This window comes from Alosa alosa, chromosome 3, assembly GCF_017589495.1.
Source record: "Alosa alosa isolate M-15738 ecotype Scorff River chromosome 3, AALO_Geno_1.1, whole genome shotgun sequence".
NCBI classification, from domain to species: Eukaryota; Metazoa; Chordata; class Actinopteri; order Clupeiformes; family Clupeidae; genus Alosa; species Alosa alosa.
Window position 1 is genome coordinate 31,230,586 of NC_063191.1, and position 20,384 is coordinate 31,250,969.

At 40.6% G+C, this 20,384-nt stretch overlaps 1 protein-coding gene across 6 annotated transcripts in view; it reads right to left on the reverse strand.

The window, feature by feature from the left end:
* The window catches only part of dab2 (DAB adaptor protein 2), a 219,467-nt gene that overhangs the window by 16,732 nt on the left and 182,351 nt on the right, over positions 1-20,384 (reverse strand). For all 6 annotated transcript variants that reach the window (XM_048238681.1, XM_048238684.1, XM_048238685.1 and 3 more), the window contains 3 exons: positions 11,460-12,089; positions 10,996-11,171; positions 9,989-10,085 (listed from right to left, as the gene is read on the reverse strand). In XM_048238681.1, the coding sequence (XP_048094638.1) occupies positions 10,014-10,085; positions 10,996-11,171; positions 11,460-12,089 (878 nt within the window). In that variant the 3' untranslated portion in view covers positions 9,989-10,013. The remainder of the gene's footprint in view (positions 1-9,988; positions 10,086-10,995; positions 11,172-11,459; positions 12,090-20,384) is intronic.

Sequence of the window (20,384 nt, forward strand, 5' to 3'; positions counted from 1 at the left end):
TGCAACACACTGTCATGAAGGGACTCATCGTTAGGTCGGCTTTAAATAGCATACAGAACCTATAGTACTTTAACCCTTTAACCGCCAGGATTTTTTTTTAAAAACACTGGATTTTGACATCAACATTTCAAAAGGCTGTGGCTTGAAAGTGATTTGAAATACAGGGAAAATGTAAATGAGAAAGTATGACCCAAAGTTTATGAGGGGAGTAAATGTACTCATCTAATTTGCATATTATGACATCACTGGGCGGCGGCAACATTGAATTCCGCAACTTTCAGTAAATACTGGATGTTATGGTTATGGTTATGGAATTTAGCAGACACTAAACATATTTTTTTGTGTTTTTTTTTACATTTTATCTACATAACAGCTGAACAAGGAAACAGGAAAAAGTAAACCAACAGTAGTGGACTATAACTATAGCTACTGCTGTACCATAACAGACTTTTTTTTTTTTTCAAACAATGATGATTTTGACATCACGATTTCAAGAGGCTGTGGCTTGAAAGTGATTAGAGATAAAGGCCTAATGTATATTAGAAAAATGTTGAGCATGACCCAAAGTTTTTGAGGGGAGTAAATTTGCTCACCTAATCTGACAACACTGGGCGGCTCTGGCGGCTATATACAGTATAATTACGCAACTTATACATATTTTAACTTTTTTTTTTTTATCCACATAACAAATGAACAGGTAAACAGGAAAATGTAAACCAAAAGTAGTGAAGTAACACTAAAAGCTATACCAGAACTAGTAATAGTAAAAGTGTTTTCGTTGCAGAAACCAATCTATCTATCCAGGTGACATTGTTTGTAGTTCTTTAGAGTGTGGTACCGCTCATTGCAAGGCACAGCACTCAGACCTATCCCACACTGACTGCACCTGTACTTTGTCTGGTGGCGACCTTTAGGGCGGGTGCGATCTGAGCAAACTGCACAATCTGGGCGGTCAACAGCATCTTGGAGCCAGTGTTGTTCCAATGGCATTTCTACCCCCTGTGCTGAAGGCCTTCCTCCTTTTTTGCTTTCCTTTTTTGAATACCCCTCTAGTAAAGCAGTAATGATATCCTGAATGAAGGCATTCAGTGGCTTGTGTGGACCAGGAGTACACCTGCTGTAAATTATGTGGGAGTTGACCACACTGATGCTTAGAACCGCATTGAAGATGTGGTTGTACCATTTCCTAGATCGGTGTGGAAAGAGGTAGGTTTTCATCCTCTGATCAGCTGTATCTACTCCTCCCATAAAGCTGTTGTACCTGTCCACACACACAGGTCTGTTTATGTCTCGGAAACCTGTTGCTGTGTGTCCTAATTCTTTTCTGAACACACGAGTTCCCATGCAAAGACGACAGCATAGTGAGACGTTTTGTGTCATGCCACGCACAAGCCAACAGTTTGCCATGTCTCATGAACACAGGGTCATCTCCTTTTTTCATAGGCAACTCAGATGGTTTCAGGCCCCTTGGCATACCTCGCCTGTTGCTGCTCACTGTTCCACACAAACCTGTGTCATTCTCTGCTAGTTCGTTTGCTATGGCTGGTGATGTGTAGTAACTGTCCATGTACACTGCATGCCCTTTCCCTGTGTATGGGGACATAAGTTGACGAACAATAAGGTGGGTGGCACCTAAATGATCAACGTCGTCATCTGAATTGTGTCCAGTGTACATGGACCATTGCAAAACATAACCAGAGCCGGACTCACTCAAAACAAATGCTTTGAAGCCAGATTTGTCTGGCTTATTGGGGTTGTACTGTCTCAACGTTGACCTTCCCTTGAACGCTATAGTCATCTCATCTAGAGAGAGTTCTTTGTGTGGACCATAAACATCTGAAAAGCGTGGAATGATCAGGTTTATTATGGGACACACCTTGAACAGTCTATCATGACCTGGTTGACCCCGCCCAACATACTCTCTGTTGTCAGCAAAATGGAGAAAAGACAGGATGATTTCAAATCTGTTCCTTGTCATTATAGTCCCAAAGCCAGGTGTATAAGTTGGCCAAAATTCTGCCCAATAATCCTCTATCGCGGATTTTTCTACCAGTCCCATGCACAAATGCAGTGACAGGAAGGCCTTCATCTCAGGGACAGAAACATCATACCACCCATGAAACCTGGATTGGGGTTTTAGCTGTTGAAAGTCTAAGTACTGATTGGCATACCTGTTTGTTTCAATTGTTATTAGGTTCCAGAAATCATCTGTCAGAAACAGTGACAGAAAATCTAGGGGGTTATCATTGGATACATTTCTGACTCCTTGATATCCAACAGGCTCATCAAAGGGCTTGATCCATTCCTGAAACACCTCTTCATTTCCCAAATGAATCCAACCATCACTATCATCACTAATTTGCCCACCCCTGATGCCTCTACCATGTGAAATCCCAGCCCTATTTCGACCACCCCTGTTGTCTCTACCACGTGAAATCCCAGCCCTATTTCGACCACCCCTGTCTCTATCACGTGAAATCCCAGCCCTATTTTGACCACCCCTGCTGCCTCTACCACGTACACCTGCTCTCCTACTGACACTACGACCACGATTACCCCTGTCACCCCCACCTCTATTGGGCAAAGGATAAAAACGAACATCGTGTTGTGCTTGGTGTACACTTTCGTCGCAACACATGGCAGCATCGCCGGTCGCGCCGTCATTATTTGCCCTTGGCCGATCGTCATTCCCTAAAGGTAGATTTTCACCTTCAGAATCAGAATCGGCATATACCCCTAGCTGAACCAACACTTGCTTAGTCGAAAACATTTGTTTTGCCATTTTTTTAGCTTCAATCTACCCGAAAACAATGGAATTTAATGCGAAAAACCACTTCCGCGTTTGAGCATGAACCCACACTCGTCTCTACTTCCTCAAAATTTTTTCATTGGAACATGACATAAGTGCAGTCTTGAATCGAAGCTCTGGGTGTCTGCCATCTAGTGGTAAAGAGTACAAATGAGATTTTACACTGTACTTGAGTAAATCGTCTGTTTTATTCAGTAATGACGCTTGTCGCAATATTGCGACATGGGCGGTTAGAGGGTTAACGTTGTCTGTAAGCTTCACAGATCGTGGCAAGACAATTGAATTGATTGTGGACTTCTTGCCGGGCAATGATAAGTAACTTAACTTGAATAGTAGTGTTGCGTGGATGTGCATAATATCTGACTGAATGTGTGTTTCTCAATGTTATAATCTATACAACTGTTTACATGACTAAGTTTGAATGGAGCTAGCTGGGCATTGAACGGGGCTTAATGGATTGGAAATTTATTTATTTATTTTTTTTAAATGACCTGTATGAACATGGATTCACTTTAAAAAAAGATGGCAGAGCGCGAAGCGCAATGCTAACATGCAAACTATGCTAACCATGTTACTTAGTTAACTTAGCTAATCATTGTTAGCAGTTTTGCTAAAAATGCTAACCATGCTAACTAGCTACAGTGGGTAGGAGTCATAGTTGATGACAAGTAACAGTTACAATGGCTGAACAGTTCAAATGTTCAGTAGTTTAAAGGGTTAAATTGTTTAACAGTGAAATATTGTAGTGAGGACTTTTATTTTGAAACAGTTTTTGGCAGAGGAAGCATGTTTATACGGTGACGATGAAAAGAGAAGACGCAGAAGTGGCGTCGCGTTTTTTTATTCGCGTTTAGATGAGCATTCTCAGGGGGAAATCTTTTTTTATATGAAGACGCAAGAGTATGTGATATTCGATTGGATATGCATTCTAGACCGCTGGGTGGTGGTGTGATAGAACCCCGGTACGTCACGCACAGACATTCTAATTTGACAGTTTAGCCAGAGAGGTAATCAAGGATGTTTGGTTTAGCCGTTTAGATGGAGACGCAACCCGGGTCGTCTTCAATACTCTACACTCTGGAAGGAGTCTTCAGATTTTTGCGTCTTCAAGCCCCGATGGCGGGGTCGCCGTGTAAACGAAAGGCACTTATGATAAAATATTTTGTCGTCTTCCTTCGCAATCATTCTCATATAAACGGCCCCTGAGACTGGCAGTTGATCCAGGTGGCCTGAACACCTGCCATAGGATTCTAATTGCTTAACGGCCGTATTATGATGTCATAATCGGCAATGTTAAGTCTATGGGGATTTTTAAAAAGTTTTTCTTTAATAGTTTAAAAAGTATAAAAGTTTCAAAGTTGAAAAGACAGACCAACCTGATCTGTTTGAAGACCTACGTTACAAAGTTTGAATGAAGTTTCTAAGTTAAACTGTTCAAGAGAAATTGCGTACGGAAAAAGTGGTAAGCGGAATAATAATAATAAGAAGAAGTTGCCTAGGAAGAACAGTACAGTGCATTTTCATGCACTGTAATAAGAAGAAGCCTAGGAAGAACAGTACAGTGCATTTTCATGCACTGTAAAAAGCCTTGGAAGAACAGTACAGTGCATTTTCATGCACTGTAAATAATAATAATAAGAAGAAGCCTAGGAAGAACAGTACAGTGCATTTTCATGCACTATAAAAAGCCTTGGAATAACAGTACAGTGCATTTTCACGCACTGTAATAAGAAGAAGAGGCCTAGGAAGAACAGTACAGTGCATTTTCATTTTCAATAAGTAAACTTAAGGAGAACAATAATGGGCTTGCTGGATCCAGGGCTCTCAAGTGTCACGCATTGAGCGTGACAGTCACTCATTTCAGTCTTTTGTCACGCTCTCCCGCCACACATTGTATTTCTCACGCAGAAAAACTATTTATATATTTAATATGCTGCGGCAGCGCCCAAAATGTCTCTGGCCGCGCCGCTCTCACTATGGAACCGGCAGGAATCAAGCGCATCTCCCCTGGAGTTGAGCCTGCCACTTATCGGCCAATCAAAAATAACGAGAGGGGCTACACGATAGCCAATCAGAAAATAACTGTATTGTATCTGGGTAAGATTTAACGCAACAACCAATGAAAAACGCGTATCCTGGAATTGTTGAACGTGAATTATTGAACGTGAACCTGTTACCTACTTCCAAGTTTCGTTCACCTTGGAGCTTCGAGCATCAGTTCATGGTTTCAGCACAGAGTAAGTGATCTTTTAACATTACAACAAATCCACAACTTGTTTGACACAATGACAACGTGACTGCTGCTATAGAGAATGTTTCTCAGCTAATTAGCATCAGTTGTTCATGACTGTCTGTAACTTAGCCAACAGTTTCACAGCCTGTTCATTGACAACACTTGCTCAGAACAAGTAGCCTTCACCGTTCACACGATGACTGACATATTGTCACATTCTAAACATCTCTCTCTCTTCAAATAGGCTTAATCATTTTATTAGCACTAAACAAATTAAAGTGTATTGCATAGCCTATTGTTATATAGGTCACTTTTAAAATCAGGTCATATTATATAATTATATCCTGGCCATGGATGCATTAATCATTGCATCTGTATTCAAAAATGTCGGGTAAAAAGCAATTAAGCATCCTCTCATTCACCCTGAGAGGAAAGCCCCCTAAAAGGTCCAGGTTAGTGGATGCTCAGAGGTGGTGAAAAGGCCCATTATTGAATTGTCAGTGCCATGTGTCAAATCATTTCTTTTGCAAATCTGAGAAATTATAAATGATACTTTTGCCCCATTTTGGGCATTGCTCCTACATACTTTAGCCAATAATCAAACGTCTGCTCTCTTTTGGAAAGCTGAGACACTGTTGGAAAACAATTAGAATAACTGTGTGATGTACTGTCACAAAGTTACAAAGGCTAGATTATTCTTTTATTTTTCTACCGGATAACAAGCATCTTTGAACTGACCACATTTCAGCCCTCTAGGTCTTGACTTGATATGACTTAAGTCCTAGCATTAGGTCTTGTCATGCTGTGTGCAAAAGTAGATCAATATAGAATGACAACATGAGTACTTTAGACTATTATTTGCCAAGGTATGCTCATGCATTTGGTAAAATGCCCTATGAAAACTCCCCATAGGACTTTGGGTTATCCAAAATGCATACTGGCAATCAAATGCTTACTGCATATGAACCCCACATAAGCATAATCTTGGCCTCAAATGAAAGGTAATACTCTGAAGTTTCATGCTTGCATTTGGATTGTAGGCTACTTCAGGTTCTGATATGACTACACTAAATATGGAATAATTACAAAAAATACAAATCTTTACAATTTCTATTTCAATTCAATTGGTGTGTATAAGACGGGCTATATTTCTTCACAAATAATATTGGATCAACTGGTAACTGACCTGGGGCTGGTGTATGCTAGCTGGTGATGCTAGTTGCGCGTGTAAATCCTCACACCCCTAACCTTAAGAACGCTTCTAACCGCTGAGTTGGAAGCCTGGGCTTTTAGCTCAGTGGTTAGAGCGCTCGACTCCCATGCCAGTGTGTGTTGACTGTGTGGTCACTCTTGCCTGTCCTCAAAACTTGAGAGCCCTGTGGATCAAACCCACTAACTATATAATCCAAAGCAGGTCTGAGACCCATAGAGAAGATTTGAGCCATTTTTCCATTAAAATAAATAAAATAATTTGCTTAAATACGGTGCGCATCAAAAAGTTAGTGCGACATGTGTGATGGAAAAGCGCTTATATTGATGTAACGTCGGTTTTGTCGTGATAAATTAATTCGCTCGCCAGAGGTGGATTAACAAGAGTTAATTCGACATTAATGTGATTGAAAAGGGTTGGAGCGATGTAAGTTACTGTGACGCGTGCTCAGAATGTTTACAAAGCTAGCGCGAAAATCTGAAAATTGTCTCACGCATATCAAGACCTCATAATAGTGTTCCATTCGCTACCTTTGATACATTCGCTAGAAGTGTTCCATTCGCTAGATCTGTTGATGGAAAACCGTCCAGCGCAGTAGAAAAACAACAGGGACAATGACATCATTTTAATTCGCTAGAATCGTTCTGTTGAATGGAAAACCGTTTTGGTGCTTCTAATATCGCTTAAAATTACATTGAATTATGTGTTAATTCGCTTGAAAACCTTATGGAAAAAGGGCTATAGTGTGAACTGAAAACTGAGGCCCCATCAGAGCTGAAGTGCACCAGAAAGAGATCTGAGTCCTCTTTCAAATGAACTCACAATGTGAATACAAAAAGTCCCTTTTGTTTTGGTCCTCTTTCTGGTCCCCTTTTAGTGGACTGAGTTTGGTTCTTTTCAAAGGGAATATATGTGAAAAAGCCCTCACATTCAATTGAAGTGATATTGGTCAAAATTACCGTTAAGGCTTAATGTCTAAAGTCTAAAATCTATTTTAGTTCTAATCATCATAGTTCTAATCATCATCCCAAAATCAAACATAAGGTGTGTTAGAATGTCTATTTTTGTAATTAAAAAAAGCTAAAAATGCAATATTGCCGCATTTTGCTAGCCTAGAAATCTAGACGCACCCTAGCGGCAGCAAATTACATTTGCTTCCAGGGCTAGTCTAGCAACTCTCTGGTTTGGCTTGAATTCCCTGCTACTTGAAAACAAAGAAGATGGATGTTGCTTTTGGCTAACAGTGTGACACGAGTTTGAAAAAAAAAAAAGTTTGAACTAGCCAACTAGCTCCGCTGGTGGGAAATCGCATGGGACTCAGCGCTGTCCTATTGCATGCAGAGGGAATTTGAAAGACAACCGATTATCCCGCCCCTCGGACTGAGCACTGCGAACGGTGAGTGCCCAGACCCTACATTTTAATGTGGGTCTGGCTTGTCAGGCTAGCATTTTGCCACTCAAAGTGTTAATTATATGGCGTCAGATTAAAAGTGGTTTCTCAAAATAACTTTAACAATAGCTTCACCAGCCTGTCCATTGTTCACACCTTATCAACAGGAGAACGGGCCAACACACTTTGTGCCTGCTCTCGCCGTTCAAGTGAGGAAGTCACAACGTGTTTTCATGTCACAGATTTTTCCCTCTTTCCACTATTGTAGTATAATAAATAGAGCTGCCCAAACTGTTGACCATCGGGATTCTGTTTATTTTAGTTAGCTTGGTTAGCCAACATTAATTGGAGTATTGTCAACATTAATTGGAGGATTGTCAAGCACCACAAAGCACAGCATTGGATGCAGCTGAGGATGCACATATGTGTTTGCTGTGTATAACATGTTAAATGGGGCTAAGCAGGGTTTTGCTAGTGAAAGATTGAAGGGCAAATGTATGCTTCAAAGCAAGATGCAAGGCAAGAAGCAAGACTTGAATGGTTAGGTCATGTTTGAGATTGGTGCTCTGTTATATAATTGTCATGACTCAGAGCAGCAATGCACCTCCAGGCCAAGAGGTATTGTTGGCGAGCCCTGTCGGCTCATGCTCTCACAGCAGGTCAACGAGGCAATCGTGCTCTTGTGCAGCACAATAAAAGGCCAAGGCGCAGTTGCAACAGCGCTCGGTCATGAACGCACATGCGCCCAAGGATCGCTGTGATTTGGAATTCTGGAATGACTTTTCAAGTAGGACCGTCTTGACCTACTCTGGACATTTGGATCTCTGATTTGTGAACTTCGGCTTGCTCACTCTTGACTTGCCCTAAGATCTGATAATGTAAATTTATTAGCCGTCTAATTTTTTGTATTGGGGATGGTGTGTTTGTGCTGATGTGCGGTTATTGGTGTCTGCCAAACATAGCGGCTAGTCCAGTGTTTCTTAACTGGTCTGGCCTTGGGACCCTCAATTTCCCAGTGTCATTAAGTTAGTGCTTAAGGCAAGTGATGCAGTGAACTACGAGGTAGCGTAGTGCCTGTACTTGTTTGAAACATTTCCATGTGGCGTTTAAGTTTTGATGGTTCCATGTTCTCATATACAAATAATGTGTATTAAAATAAAGATCTGACATTAGATATTTTTTTTTAAAAAACACAAGCTCCACGACCCACCCAGAACGGTTCCACTACCCACTTTTGGATCTCAACCAACCAGTTAAACATTGGTCTAGTCTGATGGCAGTTCATCAGACTAAAGAACCTTCTTTCATTTGACCTTGGAGTTTTCCTCTTGTCCTTGGGCGAACTCTAGTCAAGATTTAATATGAGTTTTGTCACTCTCCCCTAAAGCTTTGACTGGTGAAAAACCCAGACAATAGTTGTTGTACAGAGTCTCTCCTTCAAGATTTCCTACCCTGACAGTCTTTTGCACAGTCAGTTGGTTTGTGGGGATGGCCTGGCCTAGGCAGATTTACTCCTTTGCCTTAGAGCATTAAGCCTACTGTGGGGAGAAGCAACATGCTGGTTCAATAAGCTTTGCAGATAAACTCAGACATATTTGATTACAATGATGGGGTTATCCGTTTGTAAAGTGACTATTTGACAGTCATGTTTTGAAATCAGCTCTTCCCCAACAAGCAGTACTTTGTGGGGAGTTGTGGGAAAGTTTGCTTGCTAACATAGGTTGGCTGGCAGACACCTTGCAAATAACCTCAGACTTATTTTCTAGTTACAATAATTAGTTCATTGGTAGGCCACTGTGTCTTTTACAAAATCTAAGTAGGAAAAGGCCAAACAAATAAGATTAATATTTCCCAGCAGTCTATTCTGACTTACGTTTCGGTGGTGAGTGACGAAGTGAGCCATCAGGGGCATTATATTTACACATACATACAAAATTATGGTAGTCACTTTCACAGTCTATTCAAAATCATAAATGAGACTTATAACACACATTAATTCCTGGCAATTTATGTTCATTATTGTATTTACCTTAACAATAGGGTAAACGATACCAAATATTTTAATTCACTTTGGATACAAGGATACAAGGAAGTTTATTGTCACATGCATATAGTTACTGGAAGTAAGAAATGCAGTGAAATTATGTCTGGTGTCAGCCTATTTGTGCATTAATGGGGGTAAAAAGTGCAGTAGAAGAGGGGTTTAGTAGATTAAGTGGCAAGGGCTGCATAAAAAAGGTGGGGGAGGATTGGGATTGGGTGGGGGGCACCAACAAGGAGCACCCAAGAGCAACAGGATATTAAATGTTCAAAAGTATCTCTGTGAACGCATGCAGCCATACTCACAATTACATCATTAGACTGAAGCTTCTCAGCTGAAGAAATCTCCCAGTGGGTCCTCAAAAGGGTTTGGCTTATCTGATGTTTGGGTGACAGGAGTGCTCTGTTGGAGCATAAAGGGTTCAAAAGTTGTAAAACATGCTGCAATTATATATTAATGTGTGTGATTTGTAATTTTCTGTAATTACTAGGGCTGTCAAAATAACGGATTGATTTTGATTAATTAATTTGAGAAAAAATAACTGATTAAAAAAAAATAACGCAGATTAATTGATTCTGTATGACCTTTGACCCCGAGCCGTTGTAGTCAGTAACCATTAGACTGTAAAATAAAGGAGAGAGAAGAAAATGTGCTGCCTAGATCATTGATTGGAACATTTACTTTTCAAAAACGGCTTGATGGTATTGGTAAAAATAAAGTGTTGATGTATGTGATAAAAAACCTTCTTCCCGAAGCACTTTTGAATTTATTTCCTCAGCATATTAGGTCATATCATAGATTATTATTATGGCCATTATTAAAATAATAATAAAAGAGTTTTTGAACTTTAATGTCACTAATGCTGATTATTCAATGATTGATTTGAATTTAAATATTTAAAATACTTTCACAGCAAAAATCATATATGTGATTAATTTAGATTAATTAATCACAGAGTATGTAATTAATTAGATTCATTTTTTTAATCGATTGACAGTCCTAGTAATTACATTTTTACAGACAAAGATTATTATGGCCATTATTAAAATAATAATAAAAGAGTTTTTGAACTTTAATGTCACTAATGCTGATTATTCAATGATTGATTTGAATTTAAATATTTAAAATACTTTCACAGCAAAAATCATATATGCGATTAATTTAGATTAATTAATCACAGAGTATGTAATTAATTAGATTAATTTTTTTTAATCGATTGACAGCCATAGTAATTACATTTTTACAGACAAAATCGGTAAATTCATATTTTGAATGTTGTTGTTGTAGTTGGACTTTTGACCTTGACACATACCTCAAATGATACACCAAAAGGATCAGTACCAAAGGCATTGTTAAACTGATCTAATGCTGAAGTTGAAACCGGGTTGCAGTCTGGAGTGAATGCCACTTCTACAACTCCAGTGGCTGAAACAGGAGCCGTGGTGGAGGATACAGCACTTACTGGCTGATGAGCTATTTTGTTTTTTTCTGGAGACAGACATTACATGACATTAACAAGACATTAAACCACAAACATTACTGTACTTAACTTACAATAAGCATGACTTAAACAAGCAGGATTTAAACTTTAATATTGTAGATCATCATATTTTAGTGAAAGATAAAAAATAGACTGGTGATGTTAGTGATAGTTTTTGTGAATCATCAGAGACCAACTATTTGGAAAATGGTGCTGAAAGGACACATAAAGTGATCATAGGACCACACTGACAATGTATGAACGTTACAAATGTGAAAGTGAAAAGTGGTTTGTACCATTGATGTTGGATGAGATCTGATTGATGTCAAAGTCATCATGGTCTGCCACGTCTTGAGGCAGACCTACTCTGTTGGTGAAGTACTGAGCAAATGCTTCATCTCTATTGGGACTGAGCTTAGGGGTGGAAGCTGGCTCAGCTTTCCCTATTGAGGTGGGAGGAGGCTTAACCATCTGGAAATCCTTGAACATGTCTTTTCCTGTCTTTTTTTCTTTCTCACCCAAAGGATCCAGGGTCATGAAGGCATTCTTTATCACTGGAGGTTCCTCTTTAATCGGTGGCTTTGGAGGTAAACGTACTGGGGACATGGAGATTGGCTGTTGCCCTCCTATCATGACACCTATGCCTGGCAAGGGACTTTGTTGAAAGTGATTGCCTATGGGAGCAGACGGAGGCCAGACACCTACTGACCCTGTGGGATTAGTCTGGCTCCAGGACTGTGGTCCAGCTGGAGCTCCAAAGAGGGATGATCCATGATTCCCCCAAGGAATGGATGGACCACCAAAGGCAGTGGTGGATTGTGGAGAGATCACACCACCCTGGAGAGGCAACATAGAGGGACTTGTCTGTGGCCACATATGAGGGGCGATTTCAGGAACTGTAAGTTGGGGACCCAGGGACGTTGTACCTATATAGGAAAAAATAAAAGTTGATAGAAGCTGAAATTGAAGAAAGGAAATATTTGATCAGACACAACTGTATTTTCTACCTATCTACAAAGATGTAGCGGTCACATCACAAAAAAATACATGTGATGAAGTCTTGGGTCTGTAAATCACATATTGTGATTTTGAAGGAGAATATCTTTTGGAGATGATGATCGATCGTGTGTTGACAGTGCGTCTGTGAATAGAGGTGCGTCTTTGCGTGTGCACGACAGTGTCCACTAAGCCGACAATGTTTGTTTTGACCCTTTGCCCAACATAGCTGAAGGTGGCAGTGTTAAGGGTGATGGACGTGGTACAGACCGCAGAGGAAGTAAAAATAGGGCTCTGAAGGAACTACAAAGTAACCTGAGAACAGATTTGACTATCTAGGCTACTTTATGGTATAGTAGCATAGACTTTTCCTCTGCAAATATTATCGAATGAATTATTTCAAACACACCAAGGGCTCTATTTTAACTATCTAAAATGGAAGTATGAAAACGCAACACGCAAGTGGCTTTCTGGGCAGATCTTGGGCGCTGTTGCTATTTTACTGGCGGGATAAATGAATGTTGCGCCCGACGCAAATCTAAAATGGGGTGCTCTGAAGTAGCTACATTACTCATGGGTGTGGTTTGGGCCTCACGGGCAATAAAACAATCAGAGCGTCATCTCACATTCCCTTTAACAACAGGCACGCTTGTTCCATAGCTGATTGCTATTATGATGGCGGATTTGCCAGGCGCAGCCAGGAGCGTTCACAGCGCTATAAGCACTGTTCAGTTGAGAACAGTCTCCCGTGCTGCTGCTGGGGCATTTGGGTTAAATGGCATCGGCATCCAGTTAAAGGGACACCAGGCAAGCCTGATGCTTTTTCTCTATGAAACTCCCCCTCGCTCGGTCTGAAGCTCTTTTACTTTTCTTTGCGTCTTCCGTCAAGGGTTTTCGCTGCTTCTTCGCCGGCACTGCCATTATACACACGTTTGCAACAATCTCTAGCGTTTCGTTAGCCTGCTTCTGTGCTGTAAACTGATCCTGCTTCGGTCGGCGGGTAGGATACACCGAACTTGCAAGTGGGATATTCTTCCTACAGGCAGTAGGGCGGGCGAGAGAGCCTTCATTCGCCCCGTAATGAGTCATTTAACCATATACCGACTTACGAAGATGATTAATTAACACGAAAACTTTGCCTGGTGTCCCTTTAAACATCACGCCTCCTTAAGTCCTCTAATATTTCCTAATTTATGTCATCAACACATCCGTGATTCGTGGAAATGTTTACGCTAGATTTATGCCTATTTTTCACATCACATTTCACATCTCAACAATGAATGGACGCAGCAACTACAGAAACTGTAGCCATACTTGCTGCTTTCATTTACTATCTATGGTTGCTGGTTAACAGCACATAATAAGCTGATTTAAGCTAATTCACTAACTCAGGACTTCAAGGCCATCATGGATATAATACATTTTTTGAAAACAACAAAAGGATGGAGGGAACATTGCAAAGTTGGGAGTTATTTCAGATGGGCTACAACAAGGTAGGCAAAATTGTGGTGCTTGTCAAAACCTTAGCGCAGCTGGAATAATGCTTAGGCTGATGTTAAAGCACACACAATGTTTAAAGCCATATGCAACGGTAAATTGGAACAAAACTAAAAGGGCTGTATAAAGTTGTCCAAATGAATAGGTCGTAATTAGGCGTTGTAAAGATATTGCATGTAGACGTTGTACTATATAGGCTACTCAATTTTTAGGTGACCAATGCACGAACAAAACCGGGAAATGGACAAATATTATCAAGGCTTTGAATGTTTCCGTCTGTGCATGGGAGTAGATGTAGATCGGTCTGTAGATCGGTGTGCAATGCATTCATTCCTGCAGGCATGTGGCCATGCATACGCCTTTAAAATAGCATCTGAATTTGTGCCACTGACTTTAGACCAGGGTGTTCCTGGTCTGTGGCGGAATTGTTTTCTGAAACTGCAAAATATCAACAGGGAACGTTTGCGCCGGAACACGCCCCGTCTTTTCGCTGAACCGCCCCCGTGGGCGCAATTGAATTCCCTAATTTACAGACGTAAATGCAGCAGAACACATCAAGCGTGCACGGCTGCAAGTCCTTCTGTGGAGAGCTGCTGACAAAAAAACACCTCCAGTGTGTACTGATGATGTATCCCTGTTTGGTTGGAAAATAGAGTATGGAATTCCTGTGCCTGTTGACATTGCACCCAAAACAGGTCTACAGCTTGTTGCTTGTGGATGCAAGGCAGTGCCAGCATGTTCCAGGGTCTCTTGCAGCTGTCAGTCAGATGGACTACCATGCACCACCTACTGCCATTGCAAAGGTGGTGAACAGTGTGCAAATAAAAATTCGAAGATGGCTACACTTTCAGTGGAGGATACTGATGACAGCGAGGGAGAAATGTCTGATTGAATGAATGTTTTTTGGCAGAGACAGTTGATGTTTGTGATGTGTACAAGGCCAGCCTGGCAACATGTTCTGTATATAGTTGCTTTCAGAATCTGTGAGAAAGTTCTACTTTGTTCCTTTATAACTTTGTCTATTTGATTAATTGTTGAGGGTTCATACAATTTGTTGCTTAGCCTACCATTTCAGCGGTGTGACCTTACCAGGCTTTACAGTTATTATGTTCTCTGACATCATTGATTTCTCTTTGAGAAGAGTTTTCATTTGATACCATACATGATGGGTTTATACAGTAATGTGCATCTAGTTATTTTTTTATGGTAAAATGTGGCAAATTTGCAATTTAAAAAAATGCTCAAGGGTGCTGGAGCGGCACCCATCAGATTCTGAGTCTACACCCCCTAAACTATCAATTTATGCAAAAAAATTGCATTATTACTTTGTCACACCTATCCTGGGGTTCTACCTGACTAGCTTTTCCCCACCGCAGTATTTTAATGCCATCTAATCATAACGTTAGCGTGCACAGTCTTAAGCCTAAATCACACCAAAGATTCGCGACGAGATGAGCTGCAACATTCTATTAACCAGCAACTTGATGCAACATTCTAAAACTTTGCAACTGTGACTAGACATGGTGAATGCTTTGCGACAGCTTGCAACAACGTGCAACATCCACCCGTTCACACCCAACTCCTTTCTGCAACGGTTTTGTGTCATTGCGTATCTTTGGTTTGAATTGGGCTTTAAACAGACGATGTGACGGGTTTTAGAAGAGTAAAAACAACCCGAAACTAAAAAACAGACCAGGCCTCTATTGGAGACCGGCCTTTAACCCAAACCTGTCGCCACGCCAGGCGTTTAAAAGAGACAGGTGTCGACTCAGCTATTATTTGAAGTTTTACCGTAATTCGAGGTGGTTGCCACCCAGTGATGTCATGATATGGAAATTAGATGAGTAAATTTACCCCCTTCATAAACTTTTGATCATACTCAATGATTTTCACATTTAAAGTAGGACTTTGTCTCAGACCACTTTCAAGCCATAGCCTTTTGAATTGTTTATGTCAAAATCCAGTGTTGTTCTTTTAACCCTGGCGCTTAAAGCGTCAAAACAGATAATGGAAAGACATTATGGCAGTACTGTAGTTGATGGATTATTGCTAAGGGCTGATTCAGCCTGGCTGCATGGCGTGAACGTGGCGTGTCAGTTGCATGGCAGCTGTGTGGCGTTTTCTGTCTTTGCACACCAGAAACGTGTCTGACGCTGCGCTGTGGCAGACCCTCTGCCTATTAAAACATCTCTTCACTTTCTATTTTGAATGGGAACGCTTCCACCTCACGCGTGGATCACGCATCTTTTATTTATATTTCCCCAGTGAAGCTGCAATGATCCAAACAACCACCAGGTGGCACTTGTGAGCATGGTTAGGAACATCGGCTTTTGCCGCTTTGAGTCTAGATGCCCCAGTATGCTACAGTATGGACCATAAATTTAGCCTACCCAACGTTTGTTTCCACAATATTACCCCCTGATGAGCTTTTATTTCGATGGCTGATAGGCCTACACTGTCTCCTGCGACAGTCCCAACAGTTAGTACTGTAATTAAACAATCCAAAAGTGAATTACCGGTAGGCCTATATCCCGAAGCAAACGGAAAATCTTCAGTTAATGTAATATAGGCTAGCCTACCGATACGCTGCTCCAAACGACATGCAGTCTCATAGAACTTGTTGTTTTTGAAGGTGTCTTTGTTATTTTATGAAGAGGCATCTGGCTGTTTTTTATGTTTGTTTTACTTTCATTAATGGTTAAGCTTATGAAAATTAAATTGTGACTGCTAAAAACACCATTTTAACACAGTTTTCGGAGGGACAGAAATACCAACAGAGAAAGCAGTGCCCGTGTCTTCTGTCTGAATATTGCCTACCTGCAATTAGGCTATCACTTCACTGCTTGACACTACCCCACATTCACATGGAGAAATGTTGCACGTTAACAATGGAGAGAAACTTTCAGAAATTATTTATTGTGCGAATGGGTTTGCAAAACCATAGCTTTTGGTGAACGGAGATGCAGATCATCACCCTAATTAATTTGTTTGTGCAACAGCCCGTTCTCCAGCAAGAATGAAATAGATGTTTTAAAAGCTGTGTCATCACCAGGCTATTTGCTACAATATTTGCTATTATAGGCCTACAACAGTCTAATTTCGGGTGCCAATTCAAAGACCTGTTATTTCCATTTTTTGGTTAGACTAGACAAGACTCTATGCTGTTTTCATGGACAGCAAGGATCCGCTTTGTTCGTTGTTTTGAATAACGTTGTTTGTTGCTTCTACACACGTCATCTCCAGGTTCAGTTTTGCGCAGACGAGAACATACATTGAATGAGCGCTGACACCAATACCCCCTAATTGAATGTCTCTTTATTTGATAACACTAAATTAAGAAAAATGTTCTAATCAGGAAAATGTTTTGTTTCTTTTTCTTTCGGTCCGCGGTTCCATAATAGGCTAGCATTCAATTGTGCCGCAAATTATCCGCGGGCAATCTCCTCGTCGAGGAGGCCCTAAGCCTGTAGATCAGAGAAAGCATGCTCTGGGAACAGAACACAGTTGCCTGTCTAGTGTAGCTATGGGTCTGTCTATAGGGAAAATGACAAGTGTCTTAGTGCGCTTTGGGGGTCCAACGTTGGTGGGTCACGAGGTCAGTGGCTACCCCACTTTTAGGGAAAAAATTAAATATCTCATTTCCCGACGCTCCACAAAACATCTTGCCTATTCGTCTGGGGCTTTCTATAATTTCAGTAGGCTACGGGCTGTATCGTGAGACAAACAGCAAGAACAGAATAGGTTGATGTATTTCACTTAACCCGCTGTCCGTACCAACATTTCATTCGTTGCCTACATGTTTTTTTGTCTTATTCGAAACAATTATTGTAGGTATCAATTACTCTACCACCAGAAATAATTGTCACTTCCGCGCACGCTCTCCTAGAAATGCAAATTTTTGTCGGAAGATCATGCTTCAGTTTGAGTGGGGGGGGCGGGGGAGTCGTCTCACCTGACAAAAATGTGTGCATTTCTTTTCCAATTTTTCTATTCCAATTCCTATTCGTTTTAGCAAATATTTATGATAAAGTAGGTTACTTTTATATTGTATAGCCTACTATCTCCTTCTGATTGATTCGTGTCCCCTGGGATTTTTAATGTGGAAAGGGAAATATTCACGACACTTTATGTGTTTTTTGACTCAATTTACCCCTGTATTGTTCGATGCAAATTTTGGGCACTGCACTCCGAGGGAGACTGTTGGTCCACTGTGAAGATTTTCATTGTTGAATAAGTGTCGGAAATTTTGCTGGCCTCTCTCTGCTGGCTACTGTCATGGAAATAAGCTGGGGGAGGGGAGCTAGCGGCAGGGGCGGTTCTAGGGGCGGGGCCACAGGGGCCCGGGCCCCATCTGAAATCTCATTGGCCCCTGACTGGCCCCTGTACCGTCAATCATCAATAAGTGTCAAACTTGTTGAGAACGACGATCAGAGATGCAATTCCATTCCCAAACAACTGGTGGCAGTAATGCACCTATGAAGCTTGATAGCTAAAGCACACAGTGAACTGTAAAAGAAAGAATACATTTGGCTAACCAGAAATGTCTCTGCTAATGTGAAGAAACGATACATTTGGCTAACAAAAGTATCAGGTAGAATTCTAACGTGAAGAACCGCTGGCAGCATTTCATCCTCCACAGAAGTTTCTTGGTGAGTCACAAATCTCTATGTTGGTTATCATCATTATGTGAAAGGGACGTTTATTTGTTGCTGTCACAATATGTTAAGTTTGTCAATTAAATTAGCCTACGAAGCAGCAGCAAGCTTGCAGTGAACTGTTAACGGACTTAGTCAGTGAACTGTTAACATTAACTTAACGTTAGGTTACTTGAGTTGAGGTTTTATTGTTTGTTAGCATGCTGATAGATTTTATATATGGAAAGGTAATGTATGACGTGTTTGAAATGGTGTTATATGAAATGCTGAGAAATGGACATCCTGTTTGTTTGGGGTCCGAAATTAATAAAATTACATGCACTAGTGCGCCTTACCAACGTTCGATTTTTTTCTGCTTGAGGAAAACGTTTGGCAGCTGCTAACATAAACATGAGAATACATGCCTAATAGCTAACGCTACGTTTTTGTAGTTAATGTGAGCTATCATTGCAAAGTTATTAACCACTATTCTGAGTTTATTTGATTCATGGGCTTCGCATGAATTCTGTCTCAAAGTGTTAGGACAAGGAGAGTTTCATTGAGATAAATTGGTTCAATTTTCTACTCTATTCACTCAAGCTTTATATGATTTAAAAAAATAATAACTGGTTTTACAATTGCCAGACGACATGCTGAATACAAGCATGGATTTTGTGAAACACGCATTTGTGTTTCACCTACAGACTGGGATGGCGCAGGAGCTGGTGACTTCAACCCACAGTCTTTAGAACCACCAGTCACCAAGCATAGCTGCTCCTAATGGTATCCTGCTATTTCCTATTGCCACTACAGTGAGCATATTTTGTCATTCATTTTAGAAACGCCAGGTTGACAGTGGGTTATGAAAGTTAATAACAATTAAGTTACTCAAACTTGTTTCATTTTCTTCTCTCCAGACATTTCCCATTCTAGAGCAGATGGTTCTGTGCAACCTCTCCTAAACTGGTATTCCGCAAGATGCAGCACGGAAATAGGAAGAGGCCACTCAATGACTTCTGATACAAAGACTTCAAATGGTAGGAATATTACATCTTTAGTGTTTTGCTACCCCTTCCGTAATTTTCGCTTTCAAATGACCCATCGTCAGTCTTCAAATCAGAATCAGGCTTTTCTAACTGGAAGCAAGACGGTGGCTTCAAAGACCATTCCAAATAAGTTGTTGAAAAAATTGTGTAAATATGATGTAGTTGTTGCTCACATGCTGTGTGTGTGTGTGTGTGTGTGTGTGTGTGTGTGTGTGTGTTTGTTTTAATGTACGCAAACTGGCAGTGAAAGTGGTTTCTCTTTAGCCTAGAAATCTAGTGCATCAGGGCACTTTAAGCGATTGTACAAATTAATTTGCTCAGCCTGTACAGCGTCTAGTATTAAAACCATAGGAATTTCTATTGGCTAACACCGTGGATGTTATTCAATCACAAGCATCTATTTTGTTAGAGAGTCTTAAAGGCAAGGGCTTAACAGGATTAAACGACAGTCCCTACTAAATAACGGTGAACAACAAGGAATGTGGCTACACAAAACAAAAGCGGTTGTTTGAATCAAGCAAGCGTCAACTTTGGAGGAGTTGGACTTGTGCTTTTCTTTGAAAGTTGAGCAACACAATGCACTTAAGTCATTCCTTCGAAGAAGGGTGTATTTGCCGGTTTTGCCGACCCGGATCACCGGATATGGTTGTAGTGCTGGCCTAATTGCATGCCTAGGCAGTTTGAAAGACAATTCTCTGCCCGCCCCTTGGATTAAGCGAGGTGAATGGCTTGATTCCAGACTATACATTTCAATGATATAGGATGGCCCGCCAGGCTAGTTTCTCTTATCAACAAAAGGGGAAAGAGTTAAAGTAAAACTTGTTTAATTGAATGAAAAATGTGTGTATGATGATGTATGATTTCTGTTTAAAATATCAATGTATTTCCACTGAAGTGTCTATTATATTTTTGTTTTATATTGTGTTTTCAATGCACATTATAAATAAATGGGAAAATTGTTAAGAATTGTATTGGCTTTTTTGTTTTTTAGCATTTAGCATTCAAGTATTGAGACTGGTGAAATGTATAAGTATAAGTATATATACTT